General features: G+C 37.8%; 1 protein-coding gene across 2 annotated transcripts in view; it reads left to right on the forward strand.

Moving 5' to 3' along the window:
• RAD50 (RAD50 double strand break repair protein) overlaps positions 1-14918 on the forward strand; it is an 18966-nt gene extending 4048 nt beyond the window's left edge. For both annotated transcript variants that reach the window (XM_057383730.1, XM_057383731.1), the window contains exons 8-26: positions 38-203; positions 895-1088; positions 1630-1836; positions 2679-2861; positions 3065-3222; positions 3892-4067; positions 4167-4404; positions 4882-5071; positions 5918-6044; positions 6267-6460; positions 6765-6875; positions 7426-7518; positions 7599-7712; positions 8488-8615; positions 9335-9559; positions 12066-12151; positions 12549-12691; positions 13980-14113; positions 14445-14918. In XM_057383730.1, coding sequence (XP_057239713.1) covers positions 38-203; positions 895-1088; positions 1630-1836; positions 2679-2861; positions 3065-3222; positions 3892-4067; positions 4167-4404; positions 4882-5071; positions 5918-6044; positions 6267-6460; positions 6765-6875; positions 7426-7518; positions 7599-7712; positions 8488-8615; positions 9335-9559; positions 12066-12151; positions 12549-12691; positions 13980-14113; positions 14445-14631 — 3054 coding nt within the window. In that variant the 3' untranslated portion in view covers positions 14632-14918. The remainder of the gene's footprint in view (positions 1-37; positions 204-894; positions 1089-1629; positions 1837-2678; positions 2862-3064; positions 3223-3891; positions 4068-4166; positions 4405-4881; positions 5072-5917; positions 6045-6266; positions 6461-6764; positions 6876-7425; positions 7519-7598; positions 7713-8487; positions 8616-9334; positions 9560-12065; positions 12152-12548; positions 12692-13979; positions 14114-14444) is intronic.
• The last annotated feature ends 1523 nt before the right edge of the window (positions 14919-16441 follow it).

Consider the following 16441-nt stretch of genomic DNA (forward strand, 5'->3'; position numbering starts at 1 on the left):
TCAATAATTGACTTATAAATTTGTATGTGGTGCACAGGTKTTTCAAGGAACAGATGAACAACTAAGGGATAGATACCAGAACCACCAGAGAATAGTGAAGGAGAAGGAAAAGAGACTGTTGGACTATAAGCGTGACCTAGATAGAGCCACTAAAGAGTGCCAGAGATATAACAGTGAGAAATCAGAGCTGCTTATTGAACGAGGTATTTTAGACTTCATTTATAATCTTCTATTTGTTTTTTAATGTAATGAAGATCTAAAGTGGAGCTACTGATAAATGAAGTGATCTGAACTGGACAAAACTTGTAAAATGTGTATTAGTTTGGGTTCAGGATGCACATTGGGGTATGATAGTGTTGCTGGTGGATAAGTTTTGGTGTTTTTCTCCTGGAGTTTCTAATGTGCTTTTTTTCTGAGCTATAATTACATCATGTAGTACATTTTGTCTTATAACAGAGAAAAAATGTGAAAGCTGAATGCCCAGCATTCTCCATGTGTCACATGGGGACTAGTCAGAGATAATGTTTAGGTTAATGTTCTTCTCTAAATTGTATATCTGCCTTTTGATGGGTTATGGAAATTTCAGCAAAGCTCTAGTAGTCTAGTCACAGAATATATGCTTACATAAACTATGTTCGGGCGTTTTTAAAATTAGAATAATATACTTAGTTATTTAAGAGCCTTGCTTTTGAATTGTTGATGTATTTAATTAATAAAATTTTAGTTAGCTGAAATAGCAATCTCTGTTTACAGCTTGATTTTACATTGTAGCTTTTTATGTTGTTCAAAAATACTTCAAGGTTTCAAAGGCTTTAATAGTCAAGCTGGCTTTGCATTTAAATGTGTCTTCTGCCTCAGTTTTTGAACATTGGTGTCACTTTTCTTTTTGTGAAGGGCGTCTTCAGCTGCAGGCAGATCGTCACCAAGAGCACATMATGACCAGGGATTCCCTAATTCAGTCTCTGGCAGCACAGCTGGAATTCGATGGGTTTGAACGAGCACCTTTCACTGAAAGTCACATTGYCAGTTTTCACAGGCTGGTGAAGGAGAGACAGGACAGAGATACAGAAGCTGCAAGTCGTATGATGGTAAGAATTTTGTTGATTAAGTGGTGTAATTTGTATTGGCCACTGGTGTGCTGTTAGTCCATATGGGTTTTCATGGTACTGGGAGGAAGTGTTGTGGGGGGAACTGAAGCCATTCTTTTTCTAGGATTCATGCTTATGTGCCATCTGTATCTTCTGATGGAAATTAGTTCTGGAACTAGGAGTGGTCATCAAGGCTATTGAGCAGCCAGTTTGTCAGATAGGCTTTTCTAGCAGCCCTCATACAAGCRGATCTCTGATAATCTCAAACACCTGAGGAAGAATGACAGTGGKCAACTGATTTAAAAATAAATGACCTTTTGTTGAAGTCCCGTTCAAAATGGAATTGCTCTCACGGAACATTACTGGTATGATGCATCTGCATTTTCCTGTTAAAAACATTTCAGCAGTAAGTTTTGGAAAAGCTGTAGTTTTCTCAGTATCTCAGTGTTTTACTGTGGTGAATATTTGCACACTAGTGTGAAAAAGTTTTTAAAATATTTTCATGTGAAAAAATTATGTATTATTTCTGATCTTCTTTCAGAGAGAGTTTGCACAGAAAGAAGCAATGAAACAAAAACAGATAGATGAAATAAGAGACCAGAAAACTGGATTAGAAAGAACCATTGACCTGAAATCAGACATTCAAAATAAGAAACAAGCAGARCTGAAGAATGTAAAAAGTGAATTGCAGCAGCTGGAGGGGTTTTCAGACAGAGTTAGTGAGTTGGATGAGGAGATTGGCAAAACGGTAAGTTAGTATATAATTGAAAAAAATATAGAAGTTTACAATAAAAGCTTTTGACTTTATCATTAAGAAAAGATACCAAAAACCATAATCTCCCCTTGATGTTTACTCTTTCAGCTGTGTTTTTGCCCTTTTAACACCCTGTATGCTTTGTCTGTTTAGATAATGCTCCCTTTGGGGCAGGGTCTGTTCACTGCTTCWGTTTTGTACAGTGCACATATAGAATATGCTGCTTCTGCTTGGTGAGTTGTAAATAGGATAATAGCACAACTGGCAATACAAGATTGGTTACTTTTAAATTATTGAGCCAGAAACTTGGAACTAGAAATTCCATAGTACCTACATTATTCAAGATAACTTTGTGTGTGAGATGGTCTAGTTGGTTGTGTTTTACGTGATAAAGTTACAAGCATTTTATATTCCAGCTGAACAGCTGGTTATGCCTTTATAGCCTTCTGTGTTTGTTAACAGTTACATGCATTCAGTGCTTGACAATGTTTTTTCTAGCCTCCAGACTAGAGTAATTCCAAATTTAATATACGGTAGATACTAAAATACAGAAAATCAAACTAAATATGAGTGAGCTTCTGGTAAAAGCATGGGCACGTTGGGGCAGTGCTGCATTCCAGGACTGCATCCAGTGTCCAATTGGGGCTTTCCTTGCCCCACACCAGCATCACAGCCTTTGTCCTCTTTCATGTATTCTTTACAAATCTTGTGTCATTCCCATAACAGCTACTGATACTGCTGCCAGGCAGCTGAAGAGGTTTCTTCAGTTTCCTTTAGTTAGATCTTTATTGATTTTTGTAATTATTTGTGTCTTCTGGGCCTTTATTTTTGTATAGGAACATGAGCTGCAGAAGGCTGAGAGGAACAGCAATGTAGAAACACTCGAACGGGAAGTACAGACTCTGCAAAATGAGAAAATAAACCTGGACAAAGCTCTTAGGAGGTTGGATCAAGAGATGGAGCAGTTGAATCTGCACACCACAACAATTACCCAAATGGAAATGCTGAAGAAAGACAAGGTAATGTTTTTATCAATATCTCATAAGAGAGGGACATGAAATTGATACAATCCCTCCAACATTAGTATATTTTTCAKGTGTTTATCAACAATGACATATAGAGCTTCTGTCTGACTTCACAGAAGCCATTAGCTTAATGAATGYGTTGACTGTTATAAACCTGGAGATAGGAAAATTTTGTTTAAAATGCTTCATTCTTGCAGGCAGAGAAAGAAGACCAGATAAGAAAAGTAAAATCAAGACATTCTGAGGAACTAACATCACTGTTGGGATACTTCCCCAATAAAAAACAGCTTGAAGACTGGCTTCATGGTAAAAATAAAAAGATCAATCAGACAAGGGATACTCTTGCTAATCTTAAGTAGGTATTAATTTAATCAATTATTTTATCACAAATATTTATGTAATTATGAATTTAAATGTTAGAAAGTTTAATATGCTCAAYTTACTTTTCATACTTTAATTTGTTATTGTTCATTTAGCTGTCTGCAAAATCAGAGAAAGCATCCTGCAGAGTTCCTGTGATGTAGAGCTGATACAGTATCTGCTAGTTAATAAAATCACTATGTGTGTAGTGTGTCAAAGACAGCACTGAAAGCAGATAGCAAAAACTGAATATCCTTAGTTGTTTGTACTAATTCTAGCTGAATGAATGTGCCTTGTGTTGGAAATTGTTGGTCTTGTGATTTTCTTGTAAGTCACAGAGTGGTTCCTCAATATATCACAAGTTTGTGTGTGATTACCTGTTCCTGATTTCATTTGATTATATAAAACAATTAATTAAAAAGAGTAGGAAGTTTCTCATCAGTAATCATCTAGAAAACAAAAGGGATTTAAAATTAAACACTTWTGCTGTATTCTGATGAATAAAAAGATGCTTATAGATTGCCTGCAAAATCAATAAAGAAGAACTGGYGAATAGTTCTGTAGTACCAATTTCAGATTACCTTCCCATGGTTTTTGGTTTTGCTTAAACAGCTTAAATCTTTGGATTTGGGTAACAAAAAGAGTTTCTGCATTGATATTTCAGCAAACGACTGGCATCAGTAGAGTATGATAAAACTTATGCCAGTAATGAGCTAAGAAAAAAAGAAGACCAGTTGTCCAATCATGAAGCAAAACTTTTTGATGTTTGTGGAAGTCAAGATTTTGACAGTGACCTGAACAAACTTCAAGATGAAATTGAGAAAAGTTCCAAACAGCGAGGTAAATTCATGTACAGCTTTACTTTTCCYCCTGAAACACTAATTTAGCTGATTATGCACTGTTTATTCAACRTAAGTCTTCTGTCTGTTTTTCACCCAGCTGTGCTTGCTGGAGCCACTGCAGTTTATTCACAGTTCATTACACAGCTGACAGAGGAGAAGCAGTCTTGTTGTCCAGTTTGCCAAAGGGTTTTTCAGACAGAGGCTGAACTGCAAGATGTCATTAGTGATCTGCAGTCCAAGCTGCGCCTTGCCCCAGACAAACTGAAGTCAACGGAGTCTGAGCTTAAAAGAAAGGAGAAAAAACGTGATGAAATGATGAGTCTTAAACCTCTGCGGTAAAGTACTAAGCAAACCATGTTGTTGGGAGCAGTTTTCTTTCCAGTGTTTGGGGTTTGATTATTAAAAACTACTCTGACATCAAGGAGGCTTTATTTTAGGGCTGGTTAATTAATTAAAAAATGTCATTGTTGGGAAAGTATTTTGAGAGAATTTGAGAATTTATGAGGGTAGAGCTTTCTTTCACAAGAGGGCACTCTTGTACAGTGTTTTWTACCTTCTTCTGCGCACTTGCTGTAAAATGAAATTAAAAACCAAAGGAGATTTTGTTTACTTGTTTGTATCATGTCACCTAAAATTAGGTGGATGTGTTACATAAGCTTAGTTAAATGTTGGCAAGGTTAAGGGGTTACTATTTTARCTAAATTTAGTCTTCCACTATTAAATCATACAGTGGGTTTTATGATCTTGAATGTCTTCAATTTATGCTGCTGTTTTTGACCGAGGAAATTTTACGGATTTGTATTTTATTCAAGGCGAACTGTACTTGAACTCCAAGATAAGGAAATTCCAGACCTGAGGAACCAGATCCAGAATGCAAACAGAGATTTAACAAGCCTGAAGGGCGAGATAGAAGAATATGAATCACTCCTGCAGATAGCTTTGTCTGAGGAAGAAGGTGCCAAAGCATGCTTACAGGATATAACACTGATGGAAAGGTACCAGGTATGCTTTGGTAATATTTTTTTAGTATATAAAATAATACTCACTTGCACTTAAATATGCAATTATTCACTAATGTGACAAAACTTTGAGGTCTTTGTTTTAAAATACTTCCCAAGACAATAACATAGGTCATCTTGTACTAATAAAACTTCAATTTATAAAATTATTTTTCTTTCAAGGACCACAGAGTTCCCTGAGTTCTGATTCAATTCCATATTATATTAACTGAAAAAAGAAGTATAACCCAGAATAGAGCATGACCACAAGTACACCAAAATGTTTTTCRGTCCTTATAGTCATTAGCGTCACTGTATTTGCAGCATCTCACATGTGTTTCCTCATTCTATGCCATCTGAATATATGGTAAAAGGAAAGAGAAATCCTACACTTTTTATCATTCTRGCATAGGAGACTGTTTTGAACAGTCTTCATGCATTTATTAGCAACACAAAGATTTTCAGGAGAGTAATTAGAGAACCTGGGGCCMGGCAGAGGAGTGAGAGCATTTCACAAGGTGGAGATGTCAGCAGCTCCCAGGGCTCCAGCAATTCCAGTATCACAGGGACAGGTTGCACGTGGAACTGCCCTGAGGTGAGCTGGGGATTTCAAAGGCCTGTGCATCCTTACTGCCYGATTCCATCCACAGTCAGGAATTCCAGTTCCTGGATGCCTGTGGCTCACATAACCCCACTGCTTATGATGTGACATTGCTCCAGAAGAGAAGGTAAATTTGAAGTTCTCAAGTCATGTTTCTCAAGCCTGAGCTTGTTCTTATGTGCCAAAGATAAAAAAATACATTGTTAAACACTAATACAGTAGTAATGGTACTTTTGCTCATACTTTCAGACTGATATTAGAGATCTTGAACGAAAAATTGCTCAGCAGGAGGCTAAGTTGCTRGGAGTTGATTTAAGTAGAACCGTTCTTCAAGTAAGCCAAGAAAAACAAGAGAAAAAACACTTGTGGGATACAGGTAAGTCTTACAGACCTGTTACTTCATTTTTACACTGAAAGTAATGTTCCAAATTCATTGCCATAAAATTTTAGTTTACTTATTTTACACTCTCAAATCACTGTATTCTCCTAGTTTGTTGTTACAAGTTTTTGGAGTTGTACTAGCTTAATTTAGAGTTGAATTTTCATAAGGATGACAATAATGGTTTTAATAACAGATTGACTCTGTTTTCATCTGCAGTTACTGGTAAAATTGAGTTAAAGCAAAAACTGAAGCAGGACCAGCAAAGCCAGATTCAGCAGCTGAAGAGTGCAGTTAATGAGCTCAAAGCAGAGAAGCTGCAGATTGTCAGCAGCATGCAGCGGCGGCGGCAGCTGGAGGAGCAGACCGTGGAGTTAACCACTGAGGTTCGCTCCTTATGCAGAGAGATCAAGGTGAGAAATCGTCTTAGTTGTCTAACCCTTAGCTTTGCTGGCCTTGAAATAACAAATAATCATTTTGTCATACTTAATATTGCCTCTAGTCCTAGCAAATGGGATGGATTTTTAAATATTTGTCCTGTGCTGCTGTTGTGTATCTTTGGAAATTTCCAGATTTTTTTTAGTACATATTTTCACATTTCCTCTTTTAAATACCCCCAGAATGTAAGTAACCACATTACTTTTTATACCACTTGAAAAATTACTGATTTTTACTAGAATGCAAAAATAAAAATTACTTTTTCCAACTACTTTTCAGGAAGCAAAAGAACAGGTACTTCCTTTGGATGCAATGTTAGACAAACTGCAGCAGGAGAAGGAGGATCTAGTGAATAAGAGGACTGCAAGTAATAAAGAAACACAAGAGAAGGTTTGTTTGCTCTTGGCACAGCTGCTAGAAAGGATGAGATACTGTTTTTCAGGCAGGGATGGAAGCTGTGGCAATGAGTGTGCTTTTAGGAAACRTCAGTGACTTCAGCAGATACTTTAGATTGATGGAGCTTTTAGGGAAGAAAAGGAGCACAAGTCAGTCAGGACGCGAACTCAATTGCAATTAACCTTTGGCAGTCTAGACAAAAGGCTTCTTGGGGCATYTGTTGGTATTTAGTGACCTCTGGCATTCAAAAACCTTTCCTAATAGACCCAAGAGGGAGCAGCAAGGGTGACCATCACCCATCCTTGCCAAGAGGCACACTGGTTTTTCCCAGGTGAAGTGGCCCTCATTAGTTTTGGGAAATATTTKCATGCTTATAAGGAGCCTCTGGATTTTAAAAGCTGAAGGGCTTTACTAGAAAACRAAATGGAGTTATGATAAGATATTGTACTTTGGCAGTAGTGTTACCCAATATGTCATCTTTGATACACATCATGTCTGTTCTTGGGCATAAGACCACRTTTCATTTGAAATCTTTTCTCTGCAGATGAATGCCATGAATGAGAAAGTTAAAGATATAAACAAGTACGTGAAAGAAATTGAAAACTATATTCAACAAGGAAAAGAAGACTATAAAAAGGTAATCTAAAAACAAGTCAATGAAAAATTAGCATCAAAGGTACTTTTGTGTTTAACTCATATACCATTTTATTTCTTTAGCAAAAGGAGTCCGAACTTGGTGAAGTAAGTTCGCAGTTGGCTGCCTGTGAGAAGCAGAAGGAAAAGATAAGTAAAGAGATGGAGATGATTCGGCAAGATATTGACACTCAAAAGGTGGATATATTCTTTATATTTGACAWAGTTGAAGTAATTCCTATTTTGGGTTAAGTCTGCTAAGGTCTGTTGTACTGTAAAATTTATTTCCTCTTGATTGATTTGATCAGTTGTTAGGATAGCTGTTCTACATGCATTAGGCTGAAAATRGTCTTGAGATTTGAATGTGCACATTTGAAAACCATTTATCTCTAACTATGATCTTACGGTATTTCTTAGAGTTAAGTCTGTTGGGATAGTAGTCAGCTTTTTCAGAAGTATCTTTATATGGAGGATACCTGCCTTTTTAAGTAAAGTACAAACTGCAGGCACCAAAAGTTGCTTGCTCCTCCAGATTTGTMATGTATTTCAAATTCTTGTGTCTGTGCTTCAAAAACTGTTTACATTCCTTATAGGAAGTATGTCTTTCCCCATTCTACTTCACTTTTTGTCACTTACTGTCTAACTTGTAGAATTGAGATAGGGCACTTGATTAACTCTCAATCTAAACTACTTGTCCTGGTTGAAACACAGATTAATATTCTCACAAACAATGACTCTTGGGTTCACTTGTGACAGTAAGCATGGCTAAGTGTTACTTCAGTTTGAAAGATGAAATAATGCTTCTGATTTCCATTATACTCTTTTTCTAGGACAAGATAAGTTCTCACTATGATAATTTTTAATGTTGTCAATTACTTTATGCTTGGAGCATGTTTTAGAGTTGTGCAGAACAGTGTAATTGAGAACCAATGTACTGAAACATTATCCAACTTCTTACTTTCTGTGGATCTAGATACAAGAAAGGTGGCTGGAGGATAATCTCACTTTGAGGAAGCGGAATGAAGAGCTCAAAGAAGTTGAAGACAATATTAAACAACTTATGAAGGAGATGGGAGAAATGAAAGTCCCCCAGATGAAAAAGTAAGCACCTTCAAAACAGAACGGTGTGCTTTGCACAAGGTTTCAGTGGATATTTGAATGTTGTAGTCACTGGGTTTTACTGTGTCCTCGTCCACTTTTCCACCCACTCATGCAGACCACATCCTCCTTCACACCTGTGTTTGTGTCATATCCCCCTGACAACAATGTAAAAGGCTCAGTGAAATTATGCAGTGCTTCTGGCTAGAAATAGAGATATTTACATACATGCTCATACCTGTTTATTGATAAATCCACAATTAAATAATTCATGCTTCATACTCATAAAGAGTATTTAGTTTTCATTTTCAGTCTGCTCACATAGGTTCCAGCAGCAAATTTTATGTTTACTTCAGTAGTTTAATAATAACTGCTTAGATAATAAACACTTTGGAAAAGTAATTATCCCTACTGTGCTGGTTCTTGCATGTGAAATATTTATTTGGTGTGCTAGAGCTTACTAAATAATTAATCCTGTTTTGCTCAGTATCCCAGTTTAATTCCATCTATGAAATTAATTATTTTATATGTTTCTACATACAACACTTTAGCATTTGAACTTGTCAGCTTTATTCTTGCACTCAGAATAGTGATTTGAATATGTTCTTAACCAATTTAAAACGATTTCTATTTCAACAACGTTTAACATAAAATTAGAGCCCTGAATAAAAAAAATGTAACACTAAATACAAAATACTTGTGTATCAATTGTGGTTTCACAGTGAACAAAAACGTTTGGAGGAGAAAATAGAATCCCTGAAAAGGAACCATCACGTKGCACTTGGCCGCCAGCGTGGCTTCGAGGAGGAGATTGTTCGCTWTAGAAAGGAGCTCAGAGAGCCACAGTTCAAAGATGCAGAGGAAAAATACAGGGACATGATGATTGTCATGAGAACAACAGAGCTGGTGAACAAAGATCTGGACCTTTACTACAAGGCTCTTGATAAGTAAGTATTGTCAAATGGTTGTGATTCTTAAATGTTTTCATCTTAATTGGTATTGATAACCTTGATGCAAAAGCATCTTTCAATTTCAGGTTTCCAGGGTAACTTAGAAATAGTAAATTKATATGGTATGATTCCTTGATAATTTCTTTTTATAAATTCTGGCATTTAACTATTAAGAAAACATAAAGTATAATTTCGTAAGCACATGAATGAAACTGTACTGGAAACTGCACAGGATTGGTATGAGGTAGGAAATTTTTAAGTTAATGTGTATAATGTACATATAGTAAATGTATTGGTATTAATTGAAATTTAGTACAGTCATAGGTAAGTCTGATGATCATTATGATTTTATTCCCAGTTCTCTGTAGGATTTGTTTGGAATTATGGTTGTACATGTTAGGATTATATTTGCAATGATTGGAGAGAGTTAAGGGAAGGTGAACTCCATGTTTAAATCCTTCTTTATTAAYCTGGGCCTTTCTACTTTCATTTCTATAGCAGTATATTTTAACATATATTGGTCATATCTTAACATGAATAAGATACGCCAGGTAGATCATCWTCTTAGGTAAATAATTATGTTTTCAAGAATATTGCAATATAGAGGTGKTTTTTTTCCCTTTTCCAGTGTGAGTAGTTTTGTGCTGATGTTAAAGAAGGTAAGATCATAAGAAACATGTCTGACATTTGATGGAAAGTATAGCAAATGTGTGCTTGTTTCTGTTTCCTCTGGAAGCATGTTTGCTAGTCTTGGACTGACTGGCCAAAAAGAGCATCTCTACATTTATAAGCATGTACAAAATAAAACGTGGCTCCCTAAAAACCCTATTTGTTTGGTTATAATAATGGAATAGCAGTGAACAACTTGATGGACAAYGGGGAAGGATTTTGGAATCAGTGGATACATTTCAGGAAACAGAAAACTGATGCTCAGTGGCAGAAAGATAAATATTAGGAACAAAAAACGGGAAAGAAAGAAAGAGAAGAATTTTGGCTGCTGTAGGAATTCTCAATACACCCATGTCTTGAATAAAGTATGGAATTTTGGCCTGCTGTTTAAAAGGGTTTGGTAATGCTGGAAAAAGGAGCACAGAAGAGTAATAATGTGGTTGAGCATACAGCATAATGGTCAAGAAGAGAAGCAAAATAAATGAGAACTCTCTAAGGTGAAAAGACATTCTAGAGGAACCSTGTTCTAAGTTGGTTTAATAATAACATTAAATAATGTAAAAACAATATTAGAATGTAAACTAAAACAAAATTTATTGAGTGAAGATCTGAGTTGTTCAGAGCATGTATAATTYTTCCCTTTCAGCTGTAATGGAAATGCATTCCAAGAATTTCTGTTTTAGAATTTTTTGGTATGGTGTCAAATCCTCTATTGTTTCTATTTAAGGCTAAACAGGAAAACAGTCTTGTAATTTCAAGAAAAATAGATAAGCATCACTTATCGGTAATCGTCTGAAAAATCAGTGAGACAAAAGCTAACTCTAATGGCCAAAGCTGTATCTGTGGCTGGGAAAACCAACATCTTGGGCGTTCTATGCTATCAGATGATCTGTATTGACTTTATTTAGAGATTTAAGATAAATATTGATGAGGGATGCATTCTTGGGGTTAAGTAAATAGTTGAAAATACTTCATTTTTGCTTAACAGAACCCATTAGAGTTGATACCTCAGTATTCCCCAGGACAGGTGGAGGAGCAAAGGTAGGAAAGGTATATGTAAAAGTACAGTTCAGAAGGATATTTTATTCCCACCACAGTTTTTGAAAGAAGATATTGCCATTAAGTGAGTGGGCATTTTTTTTTCATTCCAGAGTAGCTTTTCTTTAAAAAGACAAGTTAGAAATGCAGTGACCTGTCCTTGCCTGAATGCTTTGTAAGATTTCATCTGTCACTGGACTAAAGTCATGCTGCTCTGTTAACCAGAGAAATTAAACCAAAACTTATTAATGATATCCTGTGTTACTCTTGCTGCTGAAGAGAATGGTAGTTCTTGTCATAATGCCTCTTTGGGTAATTATAAATTATATTCTTAGTAGGATTTTTCTGCTCTGAGGAGATTTCAGTTTCTCCTGTCCTGCTGTTGTTTGTCCTTTTCGGAGACTGTGCCAAAAAGTAACACTCTTGTTCTGGAAGATTWAACATCAGATTCATATTCTTGGTGTCAGCCTGAAAATACACCTCACACATAAATTATAAATCTTTTAAAAAGTCAGGTCAAGTCRCTCTCCATTGAGTGACTGCAAGTATATTTGTCTTCATTACTTTCMTGCTTCTTGAGACTGAGTTGTTTGTGAGAGTAGAGTTATTTACACAATGGCTGGTCATTACCCTTTGGATACTACTGCATTCAAAATAAACTAGTATTTTCTATGTTTTTAGTAAAAGTATTTAAGGAATGGAAAGGGAGCTGCTGCCTGCCTTAAAGTCCCTAGTAGTCTGTAGCAGCCCATGGTTGCATCTCTAACAATTTGCRTTTTTTGCTGTTGTTCTTCAGAGCAATAATGACATTTCATAGCATGAAGATGGAAGAAATCAACAAAATAATTCGAGATCTGTGGCGAAGCATTTACAGAGGACAAGGTATGTAGTATTTTTTTTTCAGTTTTGCCCATGTGTGTCCATTTGATATTGAGCACTGCATATGGAATAGTGTTTGTTCCCAAGATGGAAAATAGCTGGTTCCATTCTAAAGGCAATATCTGTTCTTCACCACTATAATCTTTTTATTACACATTATACAGTAACTTGGAGGATAAATAAAGTTAATTTTTGCTTTTCCAAAGGTTAGATTTCTCTGAGACAGGGCAAGTTCATGAATTCACTCCTTCCTTTTGGAAAAATTAATTTCCAAGATGGATCTAGTGGGAGTTCTGAACCAAATGTTTGTTGTTACTGCCTATTCTACCTCTCATCTCCCATTAATCCTAGGATATTATGAAAGATTTTGATAATGTAAAAACTTCCYTCCCATTTTCAGATATTGAATATATAGAAATCCGCTCTGATGCAGATGAGAATGTCTCAGCCACTGACAAAAGAAGAAATTACAATTACAGGGTAGTAATGGTGAAGGGAGATACAGCCCTGGATATGCGAGGAAGATGTAGTGCTGGGCAAAAGGTAATGTCTCTTTGTCTTCAGTACACAATAACAGGGATTCTGRAAGCTGACTCAGGTGAATGCAGAGGAGTCAAGTGACCAAACTGTCATTTATTAATGTGTACAACATTCCTTCACTGTGTCTGGGTGTTAACATAGTATATGACTCTGAATGTCTGAACCCTGCTCTGGGTTGCCAGAATCCATTGTTTCAGATGGGCACTAGACTGATTCCCTGCTGGAGTGAAGGGTTTGACTTCTCTCTCTCCTCAAGCCCTCCCAGTCTTGTCTCTTGCCCGTTACCACTGAGGTTACCTCAGCTTCAGATCTAACAGTTGGCTCACATGTTTTTTTCTTTCTGAGCCCTTGGTCTTCTTTTTGCAACTGCATCTACTTCTAAGATGATAGGACCTCTCTTCCTCCAAGTCATGCTGCTTTCACCTGCTGCTGACTATAACCTTTCAGTTCAGGTCACTGATATCACACTGAGCCATACTTCCAGGCATTGCATTTCCTCCTGTGTTAGCAGCTTGCATCTCTGTGGTCTGCCCATCCAGCTTTGGGGCCTGATGTCACACCAGCTGTGACAATACCTGTGGTCAGAGGCTCATCACAGTTAACCACACCCACACAAGCTGAGGGTTATTTCCACCTGGGTGATCTATTAAATGTGTCCCCTCCTAGAACAGTTTAGGATGTTGCGTTAGAGTCCTATGTAAGCGAGAGTGAAACTTGTTCGAGTTTCTTAGCTGATATTCTGAGAATTCTTTGATCGTGAAATGTGATGCCAGCAGTCATGATAATTGGAAAATATTTTTGGCAGCAGTTTCCATCGAGTGTTCTGTAATTTTTAGTAGTTCAGAAGATCCTGTAAATATGATTACGTGTGTTGATGTAAAACTAACATAGAAGGTGTTAAATCCTACTGTCTTCAGTTTCAGTAAGTCAGGAGTTCAGTAACTCAAACTTGGTGATATGCAGATAAATTTCCACCCTACCTGCTGCAGTGGGATGGGCTTGAGCAGAGTGCAGGGGTAATGCAAATGGCACTGTCGTAGCTTCTTTACCTCAGATCAGAGTCCTCACTTCCAATGTCTCCTCAATTTTGAGTACTTCTTTGTAGAGTCAGTCTTTGAATTCAAACTTGACATTTCGATGTAGTTTTTCAGTAACTAACTAGTTATTGTCATTTTGTGAACTGTCAGCACATTGTTCTGCAAACTTCAGTCACAGTTTATAATGGTATTAAAAGCAGCTTGTTTTAAACACTTTGAAGCTTGAGATTTTCATGTTTTTTGCTTTCCCTCAGGTGCTTGCTTCTCTCATCATTCGGCTTGCCCTAGCGGAAACATTCTGTCTTAATTGTGGCATTCTGGCCCTGGATGAGCCCACGACCAACCTCGACCGAGAAAACATYGAGTCCCTGGCACATGCCCTGATGGAGTAAGTGAGCACTCCTTGTGATGCTTAACAGTGGAGATTTTACAAATGGGCATAGTAGTTGGCAGTAGTGAATTGTATTTTAAGCTGGCACATCTTTATTGTGAGTAATTTTAGATTCCCTCTCTATCTGGAAAWGAAAAAATAATATTTCTATAATTTGAAGGGGTTTTTTTATGTGGCTAATAAAAGAGTGGCTAGTCAGTATTAGATTGCTCAATGGTTCGTATCATTCATTATCGATAGTGAAATATGCTTTTGCTGTGTATTTATAAGTTCTCTAATACTGGCAGGGCTTTTGGAAAAATGCACACTAAATAATCTCTCTTTATAGGATAATAAAGAGCCGCTCACACCAACGCAACTTTCAGCTTCTGGTGATTACTCACGATGAAGATTTTGTTGAACTTCTGGGCCGTTCTGAGTACGTGGAATCRTTCTACAGGATAAACAAAAACATTGACCAGTGCTCTGAGATCGTGAAATGCAGTGTCAGCTCCCTAGGCTCCTATGTTCATTAGAATGCCAAGTAATTGCATATTATAGACAGCCCAACTTGATAGAGCTCAGGTGAAGGTGTCTGAAAATGTAGCTCCTTTGGGTCATATTCTGTTGATGATTTGTAACACTTTTAGCCAGTCTAAAACTGTGAGACTTTTAAACTTTAGCTTCCTGCCTATTTTTGTGCCTGGGCTTAGGAATCTCTGTGATTTGAAAGAATTTAAATTAATACTATACAGTTAAATTTTGATGTATTTTACACTTTGGAAGTGCAAATAAAGTTGTGATGTTCTTTGTGCATGTCCTGTTGGGAAGATCCASTTGCAGATTCTCTGGAACAGCTCTGTCAGTGAAATAGGGCTTGCTCTCCATCTCTGGCCAGGTCACTGATGGGTGTCACTTTGGCTGAAGGTGTGTTCATTGTTACCCAGCTACTCTACCCAAAATTCACAAGCTTCAAAGAGAACTTTCACTGCTTGCTCTACAAGGTAACCTAACTCTGGCTGTTCAAAGACAGAATCCTCCCCAAGTCAGCTTTGCTTCAGAGTAAAGCAAAGGCCTGTCTCTAACCAGATGAATGAGTGAGTTCTCTGCTCAGTGACTTAGGTCATGTTCTGGTTCTTCTTGGTAGCATGTGTGAATATGAAAATGGAACTTAAGTGCCTCAGAGAGTTAATTTGTGTGGATGCTGAGCTTCACCTGCCCTCTCTGAGTTCTTCCTAAAACTTTTCCTTGGTGAGACGACACCCAGGGGCCCTGCAGCATGGCAGCCCCAGGGAACCTGCTGCTCAGTGGGAGCAGCAGTGGAAAGCCATGGGGGTGGCCTGCTGTGAAATGCAAAGGGCCTGATCATCACAAGTCCTGAAGTTGCACACAAGGTCCTCAGGCCATGCCTTGCTGCTCCTGAAGCCATGGAAGCTCTGAGGGAAGAGCTTCCTTGCTTCTTTGTAACTGAGTCAGGGTGTACCTCTTCTGCCTTGACTCTTGGTAGGCATCCACAGGCAGAAGCTGGTCTCGCATGTCTTTAAATCCTTGCAGTCAGCAGTGATGGGCTGATTCTCCTCAGTGAGCAGTGTATGACCAAAGTACAATTTCAGAGGAAGAATCTTTAAACCACCATGAAAAAGTTAGTATCTGTGACATCAGGACRTTTCTCTTTGGCAAATGCTTAAATKAGTCTARGAATGTTGGATGTGGTGTTSCTCCTCTTCCAGGGTGCAGGAATCCCTTTATTTTGCAGGGCTAAGGAGCAGATGCCAGGGGAGGGGTGCAGGCAGACATGGCTGATGTGGACAAAGGCCTGGGGCTGGCTGACCACGCTGGACCAAGGGCGTTTGCACCTGGAGATGGTGCAGCTGAGCCCCTCACATCACACACCCCCAACACCATCTGCTGCAGGGTCTGGGTATCTGCACAGACAAGGACAGAGCCCAGCATCCCCCAATTCTGGTTCTTCTTGGCAAAGGCTCATTTGCCTCGGCCTGGGCTGAGGTGATGGCAGTAGGAGCCTTAGAYAGCAGTGGCAGAAACCAAGATCTTCAGCTAAGAATTATTTCCACTAAATTTTCTGAAACTGCAAGCCACCAGTGTCAGGGTGACCCCAGTCATCAGGGAACCACTCAAAGATAAGAAAATGAATGAGACTTCCTAGCAATTGCACTTTGACCAATTCCCCAAAAAAGCAATGAACACACAACTGGGGGGGGAGAGAGTTGAAAAAGGAAAATGCTACTAACCTGCATTATGTTTGCAGTTTTAAATGAGCTTCACTGACTCTAGTACTACTTCCTGRAGGGAAATTTTCTTAAAGATACAATCAACAGAAAAAAA

This window comes from Malurus melanocephalus, unplaced genomic scaffold, assembly GCF_030028575.1.
Source record: "Malurus melanocephalus ecotype Western Australia unplaced genomic scaffold, MMel_1.1 scaffold_657, whole genome shotgun sequence".
NCBI classification, from domain to species: domain Eukaryota; kingdom Metazoa; phylum Chordata; class Aves; order Passeriformes; family Maluridae; genus Malurus; species Malurus melanocephalus.